General features: G+C 48.2%; 4 protein-coding genes across 4 annotated transcripts; all 4 read left to right on the forward strand.

Annotated features, from left to right (window-relative positions):
- The first annotated feature begins 6,812 nt into the window (after nucleotides 1–6,812).
- On the forward strand, nucleotides 6,813–9,939 carry LOC143364212 (uncharacterized). The gene is made up of 2 exons (XM_076804671.1): nucleotides 6,813–9,798; nucleotides 9,872–9,939. Exons 1-2 carry the CDS (start codon nucleotides 6,813–6,815, stop codon nucleotides 9,937–9,939), a joined length of 3,054 nt encoding a protein of 1,017 aa, XP_076660786.1.
- Nucleotides 9,940–10,619: 680 nt separating this feature from the next.
- LOC143364213 (uncharacterized) lies at nucleotides 10,620–12,023 on the forward strand. Its single transcript, XM_076804672.1, has one exon. The coding sequence runs from the start codon at nucleotides 10,620–10,622 to the stop codon at nucleotides 12,021–12,023; it is 1,404 nt and encodes a 467-aa protein (XP_076660787.1).
- A 1,077-nt stretch (nucleotides 12,024–13,100) lies between these two features.
- Nucleotides 13,101–13,781, forward strand: LOC143364214 (uncharacterized). Its single transcript, XM_076804673.1, has one exon. It carries the CDS (start codon nucleotides 13,101–13,103, stop codon nucleotides 13,779–13,781), a length of 681 nt encoding a protein of 226 aa, XP_076660788.1.
- A 105-nt stretch (nucleotides 13,782–13,886) lies between these two features.
- Nucleotides 13,887–19,252, forward strand: LOC143364215 (uncharacterized). Its single transcript, XM_076804674.1, has 4 exons — nucleotides 13,887–14,235; nucleotides 14,698–15,963; nucleotides 16,724–17,614; nucleotides 19,026–19,252. The coding sequence occupies exons 1-4, from the start codon at nucleotides 13,887–13,889 to the stop codon at nucleotides 19,250–19,252; spliced, it is 2,733 nt and encodes a 910-aa protein (XP_076660789.1).
- Nucleotides 19,253–21,054: the final 1,802 nt, after the last annotated feature.

Genomic DNA, 21,054 nt, shown 5'->3' on the forward strand with positions numbered 1-21,054 from the left:
TAAACTTTACTGTTGCGTATGCCTTTACGGCGAGGTCGCATATCCGACGTCACCCTCGAGGTGGCCGGATTTACATTAAATGTCCCTATCTTTTTTTTCTCTACGATAGCATGTATCGCGATGACAAACGACTAGGAAGCGTGTTTACCGAGTTATTAGCGATCCGAGTGACACCCGGCCGTACTACATTCTGTTCTACCAGGTTCACGGGTACCAGCGGCGTAGTGTTTTGAAAAAAAATAAAAAAAAAATTAATAATAGACTCAGTATATTTCAAAGTACCAGCGGCGTAGAGCTTTGAAAAAAAATGAAAAAAAAAATAAAAGGAACAGTATACTTCAAAGTACCAGCGGCGTAGTGCTTTGAAGTTCGTACGCATTTTTCAAAGTACCAGCGGCGTAGTGCATAGCCACGTGCCCAAATGACTGGCATTTGAAGCAACGTGTTGCAGTTATGTAGTCCTTGAGCCCGTAGGCGTGGAACCCTATAAACACCCCGTTCCTGTTCAGCAGGATTTTCCGGGTTCTTGGGGAGACCTCGGCCACCCAGTTGGTGGCTTCTCTGTCTTTCCTCCCTGTTTTGAAGAGGAGTTTGAACTCCTCTTCTAGTTCTGCCTCTGGGTTAAGTTCGAGGTTTTGGTTTCTCATTGCTTTTTGGATATCCGCCTCTGATGTCTCAGAGGGGACTCCAAATATTATTATTTTTGGCTTCCTCTTGCGGAGAGGGCCAATGTCTACTTTATTAAGTAGTTCCTTGTTTCTGAGGACTAGCTCAAGGTCCCCAGGCGTGTCTGTCTCAATAAGGATTCCGGAGTTTCCGAGTTTCCTCAGATTCCGGATCCTTATCTTCTGCTCTGTCGGATTCATGCAATCCGACAGGAGTTTCTTCGTCTCTTCACTGCTCTTAATCTTGCTACCTTTTGCAGGGTAGATGGCTGCCACTGGCTTGGATTCCTTTACGGTGGTCTTTTTTGCCACTTGCCTTGTCGTTTTGTTCGTTTTGATTATGTCCGAGTAGAGTAGCGGTTTGGAGGATAGAACCTCCTGGCCGCGACTTCTCTCGGACATGAGAGTGTCTAGCTTGGCTGACATCTCGTTGACTTTGCTTTGCAAAGTCAGCTGTACCTCTTGGGCCTTAAGTTTTTCCTGGAGCTCTCTATTCTGCTTGTCCAGTTCTATACGGTATCTCACTCCTTCCATTTCATCATTTTGCACTGCCTCGAGTATGCTGTCGAGGATCTCTTCTCCGCTCCTCAACTGACCCTTGGTTAATCCCAAGGATCTGAGGAACCTTCTCATTTTTTCGTACGGGGTTACGATCTCTTCCCCTTCGAACTCGAACTGAGGCAGAGCCGGGACAGGTGCTATCTCATCGTCACTGTCCAATTCTTCCTCTACTTTGATTTCTTTTGCTTGCTTTTTCTTGTGCAACTCGTCACACGAGTCGCTCGAGGTTGCCAGGTCCTTAATCCTCTTCCTTCCCTTCATTTTCATCAGAAGTGTTTTCAGGTCGATCTCATCGAAACTTAGTTCCGAGTGAGAATCACCTGATTCTGTAATGTCCTCCCAGGCACTAGCATCATCCCTGTGTGACTGGGTCTTTTCCTTTTCTGCCATCTCCTTCCCTCCTCCTTTTCTTCCCTTCTTTCCTTCTTCCTTCTTCGTTTTGTTTTTAGTTATTTGTAGTTTTTTCATGATTGTTCCCACGAGTAGGGACGAAGAACGGTCGCTCCCCGGGTTACGCCCTTTCCGGGGAGAAGGCTTTTTCCGCTCAAGATTTCGCCAGGTGTCCTGAGGTTTGCGCTAATGGCCGATGGACCCACCGACCGCCCGTGTAAAACACGGGACCTCTCTCGCCGCGTTCTCAGCTTAGAGGTTAAGGGTTTGTTCAAGGGGTTCGCCTCCCCGTTGGGCCGACCGGCTAAGGTAAGCCCCCCGTTTCTCCCGTTCTGAAACATACCACCGGATGTATCCGGTGGGTCGTCGCGGCAGAGGGGAGTCTTCCGGGTGAGAGCCGCGGTTATCGCGAACGATAACACACGCATGGGCTCCCTGAGAGCCGCGGTCATCGCAAAGCGATGACTCCGCAAGAACTCTCTTTATGAGAGAGCCGCGGTTGTCGCAGAGCGACAACTCACGCAGAGCTCCCTGAGAGCTGCGGTCTTCGCGGTGCGACAACTCCGCAGGAACTCTCTTTACGAGAGCCGCGGTTGTCGCGGGGCGAAGACTCACGCATGAGCTCTCTTTACCAGAGCCCCGTTAGTCACCCGGATGGCGTCCAGGTCCTACCACGTGGAGGAGGGGTTGGTGCGACAGGGTTTTACCATGATATAAGTCCCTGACGCTTATAAGACCCAGTAGATAGGGACAGAGGGAATCTCGTTAATCCATTCATGCGCGTCACTAATTAGATGACGAGGCATTTGGCTATTTAATGCCGATGGCACACTTACACCTCTTTATGGCAAGGTGGCAACCATTAACAACCGAGGACGGGCGAGTCGCAAAGCGTCATCTACTCATGTTATTGAGCTTAACCGTTGGGCTGTATTTTGCACACGTCCTCTAAACAAATAACTAATTAATTAATTAAATGCTACACTTATACCTTAATGTACATAGCTTCAAATTTGTATGTACTAATATTTCGAGTTCCCAGTTTAAAATATGGAGAGTGGATGTAAAAGTCCAGCTCTTCCATAGAGTGATTCGTGTTCACAGGTGGTAGCAATCAACGCTGACAGTTAAATTAAATTATATTTATAATCTAAAGAAATATATATCCTATTTACGACTTGAGTTTCAAATATAAAATAAAGTATAAAATAAAGTATAAAATCGAGTTTAAGTATAAAAATGGTTGAGTCAGATTGCCACTAAATAAAATAGCAACATGGTCGACCAATGGAGTCACTAAATTCACCTATGTACAATTCTGTTAAAAGCGAATGAGTCAATATACATCGTCCATTCGATAGATAAATAAATATATATGTACAATTGAGTCGGGTAAATAAATATATACAATTAAGTCAGACAAATAAATAAATGCAATTGAGTCGGATGAATAAATTAGTACAATTAAGTCAATAAATAGTTAAATATATACAATTAGTCAATTAATAATAGTAACAGTAATAGTAATAATAATAGTAAAATAGGTAGATAGTGAGTAAATAAGGATAGTATTCCGCAGAGCGTTTAGGATAAATATATGTGCAATTATAGTTATGCATGATTGCTTCTGTGTCGGCCACCTGAATCACTATTTATGTTCTTTCTATGGCGGTTCGCGGATCCTGCGAGACCGCCTAGGTGCGTCATAGTCAATAAATTTGTGGTATATCTCAATCGAAGCCCGGAGGGCCAGCAGCGACATTGTTAGAAGGGTTTTCCTCTTACTTATATTCAACTGCTGCAGCGCTACGATTGTTCTCGGCGGCATAGCACCTCTTGTACCTACGACTATGGGGAGTACATCTCCGGTCAGCGCACCTAGTCTACCCTGCAGGGTTGGCAGCAATGGTGAATATTTCGTAATTTTCTCTTGTCTGCCCTTTTCAAGGTAATCCCCGTCCTCGTGGCGGACAGTAACATCGACCACGAAAACTGTTCGATCCCTCGCAGACAAAAGTACCGTGAATCCTCGCATTTCCGGCCGTAACGCAAGCGAGGATGTTACAGCTGCACGGAGCATGCTCTTTCGCCCAAAAAATACACATGCGTGACCAAAGCCCTTTTCCGATTTTTGTCCGTCCTTCGACTAATCACGAAGAATGCTAATCCTTGAGTTGCCGCACGCGAGGCGCTTGAGGATTCGAGCTGATGGCATTGGAAAAGTGGCCATAAGTCAATCCGTGCGACCCTCATACCGTGTACCGTCCGCGAGGTACTTGAGGGTTCCGGATTCGGACACAGCGGGCCTTATGGCCCACTACACGCGGCGGACAAGGGGTCGTAAATCCTCTTCCGCACGACGCGAGGCACGCTCGGGTTGCGCTACAACCCCAATAACCGTGTCTCTGGGTTTCGTCAAACGGACGAAAACCAGAGACAGTAAACGCACATTTTTTCCAGCCCTTGGTCTTCGTCACCGGACCTCGGCCAAGGGGCAATAAATTAGCTGCTAGCCACTTGGCTAGCACGGCGTACATGGGCCACTTAGGCCTTCGTCGCGCTGCTCCGGGGTCCCATAAATCGCGCATTTTGGGAACTCTCCCTTATTGACTTGAGGTGGGGACTTCCTCCTCCACCGGTGAGGGCTGTTTCAGAAGAACCTCCGCCCTCAAGTCAAATCAACGAATGGGGATGCTTCTTCCCCCGAAAACGGGCCCATGGCCAAAAAATCGCGTCACCACCGAGGTGACGAGTAAGCGGGCCTCGGAGCAGAGCGGCAGAATCAGCAAAGTCGGCATCCGAAAAAGTCAACTTCAGACTCAGACCACGACCATTCGAGTCAGTAATCGCGCCATACCGTACCACCGCTACAATTCATTGTATCCAAAGTAACTAGTCACCCAAAGTTAGTTCGGCCGGTGACAGGGCATTTGTTAAGTTTAAAATAAACTCTATTCGACACAAACGCGCGCATAATTTCTTTGAAAAAACGAACAGCCCAACTTTCCATGGTCCTTCGAGCCGGATCAGTGATCTAGTGGAGTGCGGTGAGACAAACAATTAAATTGAACGAGATCTGTCACATTTGACGGTGTTCAACATCTTCGTGGAAGCCACAGCGCAGTCGTACAACCAAATTGGGGTCACCTACGCAGTGAAGCCACCTTTTGGGAAAGGACGACCAACCACGAGGATCAACGACCGATCTGAGGAGCCGAGTATCCTGCCTGCTGATTCTCCAGGAAAGGAAGCCAGAACAAAGGGACCGAAAGAAGCCATCAACAAGGTAGGCTTGTCACATCGCGCATCAATCAACTCCCTTTTTTTCCGTCTTCCTTCCTGTCTCGATTTCACGAAATGGCTCAAGTGCAAGTTGACGAAATTCGCGCATTGAAACATAGAAGTAGATATTTCAAAGGCCAGATTACGACATTATCTAACTATCTAGAATTTTACAAAGACTCCGCGAAAGAACGAATTAAGCTTCGCGAAAGAATCGAGCGTCTGAAAGGCTTATTCAATAAATTCAACGAGCAACAACACGACCTCATGATGCTTTCCGACGAGCATGAAAATTTGGAATTACAACGCGAAGAAATCACGGATCACTACGACGATGTGATCGCCTCCGCGCTTGAACTACTCGAAAGACTCAGTATCGCGCAAAATACAATTCCAACAGAATCCTCGTTCAGTAAACCGAATTCGCTTCCAGTAAACCTACCCAAAATAAATTTACCAAAATTCGATGGTCGCATTGAAAACTGGATCACCTTTAAAGATGCGTTCCAGACCATGATTCACGCGCACGAAGGTCTCAGCAACATACAGAAGTTGAATTACTTGATGTAGGGGCTCGCGTTGGGCGACGGTTTTATGGCAGGGGCCTTGACATTTGCCAGCGGACCCGGTACGTGACTTTTCGTAGTTTGGCTACGGCGATGGGCCTGTCATCGGCACTTAGATAACAATGTTACCGTCCGTGCCTGGGTCCCGTCAATGCATCCCTTGTCATAAAACACTCGAAACCGTTCGCCCCTTAGGCTCAGCGCATCCGGGTGCTTGAAATTGCAGTTTGTATAGTTTGCAGATGTTTGGGAAAACCCAGGGTTCGGTCGCCAAGCGTGTGTGGCCTTGGCGCGCCCTGGGCCTGCTTCAAGCACCCAGCCCCTAGATCCTCCCACCAAACCCCCGAATCAGGGTTAAAAACTAGAATAGTGGGGAGAACGGAGTTTAGATTTCTGTTGACGCGCGTTCTCCCAAGCAGATCGCTCTGGAAGTCAAACTAGCGCAGTACAGTTTCTTAGTTATCTAGTTTGTAGCCTCGACGGGTTTAGCTCCTTCCAGCAGCTTTCTCGCAACATCATAGTCGAAATATAGTTTGGTTTAAACCTATACTTGCACCCTTAGTTCATTTCCTTCCGATCAAGGAAGGTGGTCCTTCGATTTAGCAGTAGTTGATTAGCGGGCACCTCGCAGTGCAAAAACAACACAAGTCCGAAAGATCACCCAAGGATCAATCGCGGACATATAACATTGGTCCTTCGAGCCGGATCGATATAGTTGGAAACACCACATCAGCAAGGAACCTGCGTCTTTGGAAGCCTTGGCCACCGACTTACATCCAGTGAGGCGCCAGTGTGTGACGACTACAATCACCACCCCCCTGGACGTGATAGCGGCAAGCGGTGTGCAGCTTCGAGGGCAGAAACGTTTGGTCCTTCAGGATTTCGACGACAAGGAATCTTGAAGCAGCTTCAGTCTACCAACCCTTTCGAAGGCCTGCATTCTGAGTTGTACATCCAGTGAGGCGCCAGTGTGTGACTGTACGTTCACCACCCCCCCCCCCCCTGGACGTGATAGAAGCAACCAGTGTGCAGCTTCGAGGGACGTAGAAACCATCGGCTTGGACCAGGACAGCGACGGAGGTGCTGGAAGTCATCGTCGTACCATACGACATTCGGACTGCAGCATATTGGATCTCCGAGGATCACGTTTCGGCAGCAGTCGCCATTGTTCCTGCAGCAGTGAGAAGGCATCGCCGGTGATACACCCTGGACGCATCGTGGCTGCCAGGACATCGACGAGCATCCACTGGAAGGATCCACTGAGGCTGGTTGTCAACGTTGATCCACTCCTGTCTAATTCGTGAGTCCATTCCTTTTTGTTTTAGTTTGTTTTTTGATCGTATACAAAATGGATTCCCTCAAATCATTAGTAAATGAACGCGGAGCCATAAAGGCAAAATTGACAATCTTCCGGAAATTCGTTGAGTCAGCCGACGTGTCCGCGGATGTAGTTGCCTTCGAGAAGCGCGTTCGGGCCAATGAAAACATTTATGAAAAGTTCGATGCGGTGCAATCGCGAATAGAAGCGGCCGTCGTAACTACTCCCGATCAAGAGCCGCAGTTAGCAGAGCGCGAGAAATTCGAAGATGCGTATTTTAGAGCCATTTCAAAGGCAGAAAATCGGTTGATACAAGCTCGCGGTGAAGCAGGTCCTAGTTCCTCCATTAGAAATAGTGATACACCGACACCTTCCGTTGCACACCCCACGTCACGCCTACCGGTTTTGAAATTGACTACTTTCGACGGCGATTTTAGTCAATGGATTCGGTTTCGGGACACATTCTGTTCATTAGTTCACGATGCTGAGGGGTTGAACGACATAGACAGGTTTAACTATTTGGTCTCAGCATTGTCAGGGTCAGCAGCGAGAACGATAGAATCCTTCAGTATTTCCTCCGCGAATTATAAATTAGCGTGGTTTCGATTAAGGGAGCGATACGATGATCCGAAGGGTCTAATCGCGCACCACATAAATTCCCTGCTAGACATAGAACCCATTAGGAAACCAAGTGGCAAGGCACTTGGCCAACTAGTAGACACGGCGGTAAACAATTTGAGCGCTCTCAATAAATTGTTAAAACCGGAGAAGGTATTGGAAGCCTTCGTCAGTGCCTGCGTAACCCGAAAATTAGATAACGTGTCTTGCGATGAGTGGGAGAAACGCGCGATGGAATCGCGCGACATTCCTCCGTTCAAGGAATTATCGCGATTCTTAGAACAGCGATCACAACATCTCGCGCGAAAGGAAACCACCCGCTCAGTAGGCAACAACGTTTTGGTCGAGCGCAACATAATTAGTAAGCCACGCGAGAACAGACAAAAATCCTACGTGGCAGCATCTCATGTCGCTAGCAGACCAAAGCAATGTCTGCTATGTGACACTGAGCACACGCTGCAAAATTGCCCCAAGTTCCTGGCCATGTCTTTTCCGGAAAGGCACGCCGCGGTTAAACGGTCTCGGGCATGTTTCAATTGTTTAGGTTTAGGACATGGTGTCGGATCATGTACTCGCGGTAATTGTAGGAAGTGTGGCACAAAGCACCACACCCTGTTGCATAGGGAGCATGTCTCCACCGAGGAACCAAACTTAGTATCAGACAACGCGGTTTCCTCCACTTCCCATGTGACACAATCATTCGTCGCAAAATCGGCTAGCGCGCCTTCGGATTACACGGTGTTGTCGACCGCGGTAGTTTTTGTACTAGACAAACAAGGGCAACGCCATAAATGCCGCGCTTTGTTGGACGTGGGCTCACAAGCCAACTTCATCAGCCGGGCATTTTGTGAGCGCATTGCACTGCCTCGCCGGTCCGTCGAGACAATGGTCGGCGGTTTGGGGCGAGCGCAGAACCCGATCAAGTCGAGAACATCATTTGAAATAGCGTCGAGTTCGGGCAACTTCCATGCTAATCTATCGTGCTTGGTGATAGACAGCATCACCGAAGAGATGCCGAACATCCCTCTGAGCCGTGTCAAGGTGCCGATACCATCGGGAATCTTTCCGGCAGATCCCGAGTTCTCCCAGTCAGGCCGCGTCGATCTATTGATAGGTGCCGGTCTCTTCTGGGATTTATTGTGTGTTGGCCAGGTAAAGACTGGCCTGGGTAATTTAGTGTGGCAAAAGACACGGCTCGGATGGGTTTTAGGCGGTAGTTTGCAGTGGCCAAGGTCAACACCTCAGAACAGTCGAGTTCGTGCTTACCACGCGGTAACAAACGATCAATTAGAAAAATCGATCGCGCGATTTTGGGAGGTGGAGGAAATAGGCAACCCCGGTCCGATCAAAAATAGCGACCCGTGTGAGGATCATTTCCAACGCAATACTACCCGCGATGAACAGGGACGATTTGTAGTCGCTCTCCCATTTAACGATAGAATAGTAGAATTAGGCGAATCGTGGTCGCAAGCGGAGAAACGACTCCTTAATATAGAAAGGAAATTTAGAAGAAATCCCGACTTCGGCAATCAATACAGAGAGTTCCTTCGTGAGTACATCGAACTAGGGCACATGAGCAGATCAGACGTTGAAAATGTAAGTGGAGTCGGAAACAGTTACTATTTGCCACATCATGCTGTGATGAAGGAGAGTAGTACGACTACCAAACTTCGCGTTGTCTTTGATGGTTCTGCGAAAACCTCCACGGGAATCTCCTTGAATGACGCGCAACTCATAGGACGACCGGTACAGGACGAGTTGTTCAGCATATTAATTAGATTTAGAGAGCATAGAATAGTACTTTCGGCAGATATCGCAAAAATGTACCGTCAAGTTTTAGTACGACCAGAAGACCGTAAATATCAACAGATTCTTTGGCGTTTTAGTGAGGACGAGAGTATACGTGCATACTCCCTCAATACAGTGACCTACGGCACTGCCTCCGCTTCATATCTAGCCACACGCGCCTTGCAGCAGGTAGGCAAGGACTGCTCGCAATCGCATCCTTCTGCCAGCGAAAAAATCCTGAAGGATTTTTATGTCGATGACCTGCTGACGGGCTGTGAGACCGTCAAGGAAGCCGCCGAACTGCGGGATTCTCTAACGCGGGTTTTAGCGCAAGCTGGCTTTCCGTTGAGGAAGTGGGCGAGCAATGACCCAAAAGTAATCAGTCACGATAGCGGTGATACACAGCGTTTAGAATTTAAGGCGCTTGATAGAGAGACCAAAACGTTGGGCTTATTGTGGTACGCGTCCAACGACGAGCTAGGCTACACGGGTAGCAACACACACACTCTTCGGGTAACGAAACGTCAAGTGCTTTCGGAAGTGGCTCAAATCTTCGACCCGTTGGGACTTATCGGTCCAATAACGGTCAAGGCCAAGCTTTTCATGCAGGGTTTGTGGCTAAATAAAGTAGGGTGGGATGAAAGTCTGCCCCAAGATCTTCACTCCCAATGGCTGTCATATAGAATTGAGCTGGCTGAGCTATCCTCCGTACGCGTCCCTCGGCGAGTGCTATCATCTCAACGAGACATAGAGTTGCACGGTTTCTCAGATGCCTCAGAACGGGCATATGGAGCTGCCGTATACCTGCGTTCGAGAGCCGAAGGGGGATCGTGGGTCACGCGGCTATTGTGTGCCAAGTCACGGGTGGCCCCTTTGAAAACGATTAGTTTACCGCGACTAGAACTGTGCGGTGCAGTTTTATTGGCCCAATTATTGACAAAGGTACGGGAATCGTTGCATACTCAGCCAGCTCGCGAACATTATTGGACCGACAGTCAGGTAGTTTTAGCTTGGATCAGGGATAGGCCGAGTAGATGGAAAACTTTCGTCGCAAACCGAGCCGCCGAAGTCCAAACACTAACGGCAGTTAGCAGTTGGTCGCACGTAGCATCAGCTGACAACCCGGCAGATCTCCTATCTCGGGGTACGGCACTGTCGGTCCTCAAGGGTAGCGACTTGTGGTGGTACGGTCCAAGTTGGCTAGCCGCCGACGACGTGGAGTGGCCTCACCATAAGTCGACTGCAATTGAAGTACCGGAAGAACGCCCGATACGGATTGTACAATTAGCCTCCTCGGTCAATCCCGATCCCCTAGTAATGACTTTAGTCACACGGTATTCTAATTACAACAAGTTAATTCGAGTCATAGCTTATATACTTAGATTTATTGGCAATGCTCGAATTAAACGAACAAACGTGGATTCTGCGGAAATGCAAGTGCGCCCCTTGTGCGTGGCTGAGCTTGAGTCGGCTGAACGCGTAGTCATCAAAACCACGCAGAATCACGCTTTCGGCACGGACTTACATGAATTGAAGTCGGGACGATCCCCGCACAAAAATAGTCCATTGTTGTCGCTGCGGCCCTTTCTTGATGAACACGGAATCCTTAGGGTGGGCGGACGTCTCCAGAACGCCCCCTTAGACTACTCTCAGAAGCACCCGATCATAATTCCAAGCTCAGGTGCATTGGCAGTTTTATTAGTAAGACGCGAGCACCTGCGTTTGTTGCACGCCGGGTGCCAACAAACCCTCGCGTCCCTGCATTCACAATATTGGTTGATCTCCGGTAGGCGTGTTACTAGAAAGGTCCTGAGGAGCTGCATAAAATGTTTCAAATCAAACCCTCATTGTTCACAGCCGCAAATGGGCAATTTACCTGCCGACCGCGTCACCCCGGCACGCGCCTTTGCTACCTGCGGAGTAGACTACGCCGGTCCCTTTCTTCTAGTCGATCGCGGACGCGCCCGTACGGTCAGGAAGGCCTACATTTGTTTGTTCGTGTGCCTGGTGACCAAGGCGGTTCACATTGAATTAGCTGTAGATCTGTCGACCGACGCTTTCTTGAATTGCTTCCACCGGTTCGTTTCGCGCCGTGGTAAATGCCGTGCCATCTACTCCGACAATGGCACAAATTTTGTTGGCGCGCGTAATGAATTGCGGGAACTCGGCATTCTGCTATCCTCACGCTCGCACAACGATAGGCTTACGGAAGAATTGGCTCAACAGCACATAGAATGGCGCTTCATTCCCCCCCGTGCTCCACACTTTGGAGGACTGTGGGAGCGATGCGTCAGATCAGTAAAGACGCATATGAAGCGCGTCATAGGTGAGCAGAAGCTTACATTTGAGGAGTTGTATACGATCCTAATACAAATTGAAGCATGCCTCAACTCCCGACCACTACATCCTTTGTCTTCCGATCCAGCCGATCTAAATCCTCTCACGCCCGGCCACTTCCTCGTGGGAGAGGCGTTGACAGCCATTCCACAGGCCGACCTTGGCCACATACCGGAAAATCGTCTTAACAGATTTCAGTTGATGCAGCAACTCTCGCAGCATTTTTGGAAGCGGTGGCAGCGGGATTACCTCCACGGCCTACAACAGCGCCAGAAATGGAGGCTTGGATCCCCTGACGCTCCAACGATCGGAGCAATGGTCCTCATCAAGGAGGACAACCTGCCACCCATGAAGTGGGCCTTGGGGCGCATCCTAGAGGTACATCCTGGCCAAGATGGAATTGTCCGCGTGGTTTCCATCCGTACCGCCACCGGAACCCTCAAAAGGCCCACCACCAAGATTTGTTTGTTACCAAGTGCTGAGGACACTTCCGTTTAGTAGTTGTTTAAGTGTTCTGTATCATATAGTTTTAGCCTTCTTTGTTTTAGTAGTTTGTTCCCCTTAGCATATCTTTCCACTGTTTAAATCTAGTCATACGCATAACTTAGCTATTATGGTCTAAGTCTGTATATTCATGTATATATTTCTGCATATTTCTGTTGGGTAATTTTATTAGGTATTTTCGGTATTATTTAGTTGAACTCGATTAGTTCAAGGTGGGCGGTATGTAGGGGCTCGCGTTGGGCGACGGTTTTATGGCAGGGGCCTTGACATTTGCCAGCGGACCCGGTACGTGACTTTTCGTAGTTTGGCTACGGCGATGGGCCTGTCATCGGCACTTAGATAACAATGTTACCGTCCGTGCCTGGGTCCCGTCAATGCATCCCTTGTCATAAAACACTCGAAACCGTTCGCCCCTTAGGCTCAGCGCATCCGGGTGCTTGAAATTGCAGTTTGTATAGTTTGCAGATGTTTGGGAAAACCCAGGGTTCGGTCGCCAAGCGTGTGTGGCCTTGGCGCGCCCTGGGCCTGCTTCAAGCACCCAGCCCCTAGATCCTCCCACCAAACCCCCGAATCAGGGTTAAAAACTAGAATAGTGGGGAGAACGGAGTTTAGATTTCTGTTGACGCGCGTTCTCCCAAGCAGATCGCTCTGGAAGTCAAACTAGCGCAGTACAGTTTCTTAGTTATCTAGTTTGTAGCCTCGACGGGTTTAGCTCCTTCCAGCAGCTTTCTCGCAACATCATAGTCGAAATATAGTTTGGTTTAAACCTATACTTGCACCCTTAGTTCATTTCCTTCCGATCAAGGAAGGTGGTCCTTCGATTTAGCAGTAGTTGATTAGCGGGCACCTCGCAGTGCAAAAACAACACAAGTCCGAAAGATCACCCAAGGATCAATCGCGGACATATAACACTTGAAGCTTTCTTTATCCGGAAGGGCCGAAACCGCGATAGGCGCCTTCACGATTAGTGACGATAACTACGCAGCCGCTTGGGAACATCTTAATGAAATATATGACAACAAACGCGCTTTGGTTCTTCGACACGCGGCACTTTTACGCGATACACCAGCGATGCCAAACGAGTCATCCGAGGCGATCCGAGATCTAGTGAATTACATGCAATTACACATAAGATCGCTACAAGCCTTAGGTCGAAGTTGGGAGGATATTGCAAACGATCTCCTTACGAGCATCGTCATTTCGCGCATGGGCAAGGATACCAGGAAAACGTGGGAACGCACGTTAGCCGATACCCAAATGCCCAAAATTAACGACATTTTCAAATTTTTACACATGTCATCGCATCAGTGTAAGGATTATGAATCAGTATCGAACATAAATCCGACGCAATATTCCTCACCCATTAAACCGCAATATAATAATCGCGCCAAGGCCAATAACCGCTGGCACAATAAACGTCCGTCTCCACCGTCGTCGCCAATGTCGAATCGTCGGCAAGTTTTCGTAACCGAGCAGCGATCACCATCATGTGATATCTGCAAGACGGGAAATCACGCGGCTTTCCAATGCAAAACATTTTTAGACGGATCGGTTGAAAAACGCATCGAACTAGCACGCAAGGCTAAGCTATGCCTAAATTGCCTGAAACCGGGTCATTCGCATGATACCTGCTACGGGGGCAGGTGCAAAAAATGCAACGCGCCGCACAATACGCGACTGCATCGGGAGCGTAAACACGAACGGTCAAATCCCGAAACAAACGCAGAAACCACACAGACCAACGAATCCTGACTTACTACGCGCTTCGACGTTACACACCAATTAAATAATCAGATCACCTCACTAATTAGAGACGGATCAACTCACGGTTTAATGGCTACAGCCATAGTAAACGCAATGGATCTAGACAAAAACCCTGTCGAGTGCAGAACTTTGCTAGATACCCGTTCAAACGCGAATTTTATCACCGAAAGTTTGGTCAAAAAATTAAGATTACCAACGCGCGAACAAAGTGTAACGATCGAGGCGCTAAATGAGTTAAACACGGTAACGAATCGGCTTGTCAAGGCGAAGATAGCTTCGAGACAAAATAACTTCATCCGCACATTGGAATTCTTTGTGATACCACGAATCGCGGGCCAATTGCCCGATTGTCAAATCGATCGCACAAGGGTACAAATACCACACAATATAAAATTGGCAGATCTTCACTTCCACAAACCGGCACCAGTCGACATGCTGATCGGTACGGGACCGACACTCTCGTGCTTCAGCATCGGTCAAATTAATTTATCTACTCGGAATGATTCTGACCTAGTTTTACAAAAATCACAGTTTGGTTGGATCATCGGGGGGAGTGCACCAACCACTTCCCGAAAAAATTCGCGCACAACCTTGTTTAACAACGCCGAGTTCGATCTAAAGAAATTTTGGGAAGTCGAGGAAGGGCCACAGCATTCTCACCTCACACCGGAGGAGGAAGCCTGTGAATCCCATTTTAAACGCACTGTTTCACGTACCGCAACAGGGAGATATGTCGTCGCTCTCCCTTTTAACGAGAAAAAGGCAATTCTAGGCGAAACTTATACGCGCGCATTGAAACGATTTCATTCCCTCGAAAGGCGATTCGTTACCAATCCGGAATTGCAGGCGGAATACGCGAAGGTATTAAACGAATACCTAGAGTTAGGACATCTAACTCAAACAGAATCACCTGCAAATTCAGAGGGATTCTACCTACCGCATCACGCCGTCATCAAACCCTCCAGCTCAACCACAAAGGTTCGAGTTGTATTCGATGGATCGGCAAAATCAAGTTCGGGAGTGTCACTTAATGACGCGCTTTTGACCGGTCCTACAATACAGGACGATATCTTCGGTCTGTTATTACGCTTCCGAATGCATCCGTTTGTGCTTACCGGCGATATCGAGAAAATGTACCGGCAATTTCTCGTCCGAGAAGAAGACAGACCGTACCAAAGAATTCTTTGGCGAAACGCGCAAAACGAAATTTCAACCTTTCAACTAAACACAGTCACATTTGGTCTGTCTTCCGCGCCTTATCTAGCCACACGATGTCTGCAGCAACTCGCAGACGATGAATCGCAAAATTATAAAGCGGCATCCGAAGTCATTAAAAGGGACATCTATGTGGATGATCTCTTGACCGGTGCCGCCACATACCGCGACGCCATCAAATTACGCGATCAAATCATCACTTTGTTAAACAAAGGGGAACTAAACATCCGTCAGTGGGTCTCGAATGATCCACAATTGTTATCCGGTCTTACAGACGACCAGATACACCCAAAATTCTTCGGGGACGCGACCGTCAAAACTTTGGGAGTAGCCTGGGATCCGCGCAACGACACTATTCACTACTCAGTCAACATAAATTCGCCAAACTCACCTACGAAACGAGCAATTCTGTCGACTATCGCAAAAATATTTGACCCCTTGGGTCTTCTCGGTCCAGTAACCGTCACAGCAAAAATTATCATGCAACGCCTGTGGCAATTAAAGATTGACTGGGACGAATCGCTGCCCATGAATGTACAAAACGAGTGGCAAAACTATCGCAACAATCTCAAATTATTGGAAAAGGTCAAATTCAACAGACATATAACGCAACGCTCCGTAAAAAGCATCGAATTACATGGATTTTGCGATGCTAGTGAACGCGCTTACGGAGCTAGTATTTACATTCGCACCATCAACCAGTCCGGAAAAATCAAAACGCAGCTGCTTTGCGCAAAATCTAGAGTCGCGCCGTTAAAAACCATCAGTCTAGCTCGTCTTGAGCTCTGCGGAGCGAACCTACTCGCGACATTATATTGCTCAGTGCGGGAATCACTCACGCACACCATATCCAAAACAACGTTCTGGACCGATTCGACTATCGTTCTGCATTGGTTAGCCAAATCACCTAGCACCTTGAAAACTTTCGTGGCGAATCGCGTCGCGGAAATACAAGGCAAAACGCGCATAAAGAATTGGCGACATGTTCGCACTTCCGATAATCCCGCGGATTTATTGTCACGCGGTATCACGGCCAAGGAATTAATCGACAATAGTTTTTGGCAATTCGGTCCGGATTGGCTCGGACTCGACGAATCAGTTTGGCCAGAATCGCGCTTTGAATCTCCCAAGGAAATTCCCGAATTACGCAAAGTCACTTGTTTTGCTTCGTCCGTCATAAACGCCAATGAAATCTTACAGAGATTTTCCTGTATCAAGCGTCTGCGTAGGGTAATCGCCTATTGTCTACGGTTTACAAATAGAAATCGCTGTATCGGACCACTTTCGGTAGAGGAAATACACCTCGCAAATGAAAGAATTCTCACGTTAATTCAACAACGTTCATTTTCGGAGGAAATACACGCACTGAAAACTGGAAGCGAATTACCATCCAAAAGCAAATTGCTTTGTTTGAGTCCCTTTCTCGATGAGAAAGGCATATTACGCGTCGGAGGTCGTCTCCAAAATTCCAAATTCTCATACCAAACGAAACATCCGATACTCTTGCCGAAAAACAATAGCGTCACTAATCTCATCATTCATAACGCACACATCGAACATCATCATTCGGGTCTGACATCCACATTGTACAATGTCAGACAACAATATTGGCCGATCGATGGAAAAAACAACACGCAAAATATTGCGAAATTGCGTGAAGTGTTTCCGCGTTAATCCACCTACGACAAGATACACAATGGGTAATTTACCAGCAGACAGAGTCACCGAAACTCGACCATTCACCAACATCGGGGTGGATTACTGCGGCCCATTTTTTATTAAGGAACGCAAATTCCGTAATCGCGCTAAAATAAAGGTCTATGTGGCCGTTTTTATATGTTTCTCCACTAAGGCCATACACCTCGAGGTGGTTAGCGATATGACCACCGAAGCCTTCGTCGCTGCATTGAAACGTTTTATCGCGCGCCGCGGAATATGCAAAAACATATATTCCGACAATGGTACCAATTTCGTCGGTGCCAATAATGACTTGACCGAGCTCTCCAGAGTCCTGCGCGAGGATAAAAGAGTTCGTCGATTTCTTGAGGACAAAGAGATCTCGTGGCACTTCATGCCAGCTTTGTCGCCACATTTCGGCGGGCTCTGGGAGGCTGCGGTCAAGTCATTCAAACATCATCTGAAACGCGTAGTCGGCGATGAACTTTTCACCTACGAGCAATTCGCAACATTTGTAACGGAAATCGAGGCAATCCTTAATTCCCGCCCGTTGACTCCACTCTCGTCCGATCCCAACGATCCACAAGCTCTCACTCCCGGCCATTTTTTGATTGGTTCCGCAATGACAAGCTTACCCGAGGTCAATTTCAACGAGACCTCCAGCAATCGGTTGTCCAAATGGCAACACATCCAGAAGGTGAAACACGACTTCTGGATCAGGTGGTCCAAAGAATACATAAACCACCTGAATGTACGCGCAAAATGGACCAAAGGATCCCACGAGATGAACAAGGGAACCATCGTCATCTTGAAGGACGATCACCTTCCACCATCCCATTGGAGTCTCGGACGCATCGTGGAAGTTCATCCGGGCCAAGATGACATCATTCGCGCAGTTACCGTTAAGACAGTAAACGGCTTGTGCAAACGTAATGTTAAGAAACTCGCGCCTCTTCCCATCGAGACCTAATTCTGTCACCTTATCGCGTTCTATTCTTTATATAGTTAATTTGCGTAAGGTATATTTTTTGTTACTATCGATATAGTCATATTCGCGTTGACTTCATTATGTTTATTTTTTTGTGTGTGTTCTTTCTTTTATATGTATATATCTATATATAGTCCTAGTATATTATGTTTCGATTACTTCGCGCTTATTTTACCGGGCAATTCCGTTCCTGCCATTATAATTTCAAATCGCGCATACTTTCGCTATTGAATGACAGTGCCATTCAACGGGGGGAGCATGTTCGATCCCTCGCAGACAAAAGTACCGTGAATCCTCGCATTTCCGGCCGTAACGCAAGCGAGGATGTTACAGCTGCACGGAGCATGCTCTTTCGCCCAAAAAATACACATGCGTGACCAAAGCCCTTTTCCGATTTTTGTCCGTCCTTCGACTAATCACGAAGAATGCTAATCCTTGAGTTGCCGCACGCGAGGCGCTTGAGGATTCGAGCTGATGGCATTGGAAAAGTGGCCATAAGTCAATCCGTGCGACCCTCATACCGTGTACCGTCCGCGAGGTACTTGAGGGTTCCGGATTCGGACACAGCGGGCCTTATGGCCCACTACACGCGGCGGACAAGGGGTCGTAAATCCTCTTCCGCACGACGCGAGGCACGCTCGGGTTGCGCTACAACCCCAATAACCGTGTCTCTGGGTTTCGTCAAACGGACGAAAACCAGAGACAGTAAACGCACATTTTTTCCAGCCCTTGGTCTTCGTCACCGGACCTCGGCCAAGGGGCAATAAATTAGCTGCTAGCCACTTGGCTAGCACGGCGTACATGGGCCACTTAGGCCTTCGTCGCGCTGCTCCGGGGTCCCATAAATCGCGCATTTTGGGAACTCTCCCTTATTGACTTGAGGTGGGGACTTCCTCCTCCACCGGTGAGGGCTGTTTCAGAAGAACCTCCGCCCTCAAGTCAAATCAACGAATGGGGATGCTTCTTCCCCCGAAAACGGGCCCATGGCCAAAAAATCGCGTCACCACCGAGGTGACGAGTAAGCGGGCCTCGGAGCAGAGCGGCAGAATCAGCAAAGTCGGCATCCGAAAAAGTCAACTTCAGACTCAGACCACTACCATTCGAGTCAGTAATCGCGCCATACCGTACCACTGCTACAATTCATTGTATCCAAAGTAACTAGTCACCCAAAGTTAGTTCGGCCGGTGACAGGGCATTTGTTAAGTTTAAAATAAACTCTATTCGACACAAACGCGCGCATAATTTCTTTGAAAAAACGAACAGCCCAACTTTCCAAAAACCCTTCTCTGGCTCTTTACTACCAGATCCGGTTTAAGATTTACCCCGTTTAGCTTAATTTTTGGCTCCTTTAGCACCACTGCATCCTGGTCCTTTTGGGAATTTCAGACATGACAAGGTCGATTATCTCATCATGGCGGCGGATACGGTCTGCCTTTGTTATGGTGCAGTGGCCCAGGATGTGCGCGAGCGTCTCGGGGACAGCTCGGCATTTCCGACAGCTCGTATCCATAAGAGGGGTGGCCCGATTCATCACAACCCTGTTCCCTGCGGTGTCTGTTCGGAGCTGCAGAGCTGTTAGATATCGTGATGGTTTTAGTAGGGTTGGATTATTGAGCCAGGCATTCCCAATTCCATCGTCTTTAAAATTGTGCAGAGCCTTCCCTTGAGCGGTTCACTCCCCCCAATGGTTTAATTCTCGCTCTTTCGCTTCTGCTTTCCATTTGTCGACCAGTTGGGGCGAGGCAATCGGCCAGTTAATTCGCGATGCTTTGGCCTGGTTTTTTAGTTTATTTTCTAGACCGGTTGCCCTTGCGAGACATTGGATAGCTGGGTCGGGGTTGTTCAGAAATAGCAACCCGGCCTTTAAACTGGAGCTAACGCATGTAATTTCCAGCTTTGGGAAGCCTAGTACCCCATTGCATTTCCTCGCATATATCAGACCGTTGGTCGTACATGTGGGCAAATGCAAGATGTTCTTAACAGCCCCCCGAAGGTCTCCTCCGTAGTCTTAGTGTCTTTACCGGTGCCACTCCAGTTATTAATCGGTAAAGATAATGGGGGACCAGATAAGTGGAGAGCAGGTTAATTTTCTGGTGTGGTTTCAGGGCCAATCTCTTAACCCTATTGACGGCTTTCTTTACCTCGTCGCGGAGATCATCGAGGACTATTCCCGACCACGGAGTGAAAGATATGCCCAAGTATCTTATTCGCGTTTCCGCATTTGCAAATGGGATGCATTCTCCTCCTTGAAAACGCAACTCCGGGTCTTTTAAATAGAACGAACCCTTCATCGGCACGATTTGAAATGCTGTACATTTGGGTGCCGAAATTCTCATTCCCAAGGCAGCTAAGTAGGATTCCGTTAAGGATAAAAGGTTCCTGGCCTGTGGCACGTCACTAGCAACTAAAATTAGGTCGTCAGCAAAGGCCAGACAGGATATGTTTTGTTCCTCGTTAATCATATATCCGGCCTGTTTCTCCAGCGTGAGGAGGAGTGGCTCGAGGGCTAGATTAAAGAGCAGAGGGGACAAGGGTCTCCCTGTTTGACCCCCCGCTGGAGACAAATTGGGATAGTCGACCCACCGTAGTGTATGCTGGTGTGCACATCCTGATAGGCTTGGCAAACGAGCCGTACCACATGCTCGGGTGGCCCCTTTCCGATGTAGTGCAGGTCCCAGGATGTCATGGGGTATTGTATCAAACGCTTTCGCAACATTCAATTGCACTGCCACCAGGCCTCCCTGCACCTTGCTGTGCGCAAGTAATTCGGACAAGATGTGCACATTGTTGTAGCATCCCATCTCTGATGTAAATCCCTTCTGACGAGGGGTGCATCGTATTTGTGTCCTAAGTCTAGTGTCAATTATCCCCCAATATATTCGACTTAGTAGCGAGCTAATGGTAAGGGGACGATAGTTCTCGCAAAGGCTGCTATCTTTGCCCTCCTTAGGGATCAATATGGTACGGTTCTTCTTCCAGGAAGAAGGCTGTAATCCCGTTATCAATAATAGGTTAAAGAGCTTCCGGAGAGATACAACTGTCCTTCTGGAAAGCAGCTGATCTTTCTTAATCCCGTCTAGTCCAGGGGCAGTGCCCTTCTTGGTCTTGGCGATCCGGCCTCTCACGTCCCGGTTCGAGATCGGCGCAATGAGGTCACTAAGGGATAGATTTCTTTCCGCCTAGCCCAGGTCAGGCATCTCTACGACCGGCTTCGTATTCCAAAAGTTCTCGTACATCTGTTTGATGTCTTCGACTTGTAGGGGGAGTTCCCCTTGAACCCAGTGGTCAGTACCATTACGCACAAATTTTGCGAGAAGGCCTGGATTCTTATGGTATAGATCCTGGGTTTTAGCGAAGAGGTATCGCCGGTAAGCCCTCTTC

This window comes from Halictus rubicundus, unplaced genomic scaffold (assembly GCF_050948215.1).
Source record: "Halictus rubicundus isolate RS-2024b unplaced genomic scaffold, iyHalRubi1_principal scaffold0338, whole genome shotgun sequence".
Classification (NCBI taxonomy): Eukaryota; Metazoa; Arthropoda; class Insecta; order Hymenoptera; family Halictidae; genus Halictus; species Halictus rubicundus.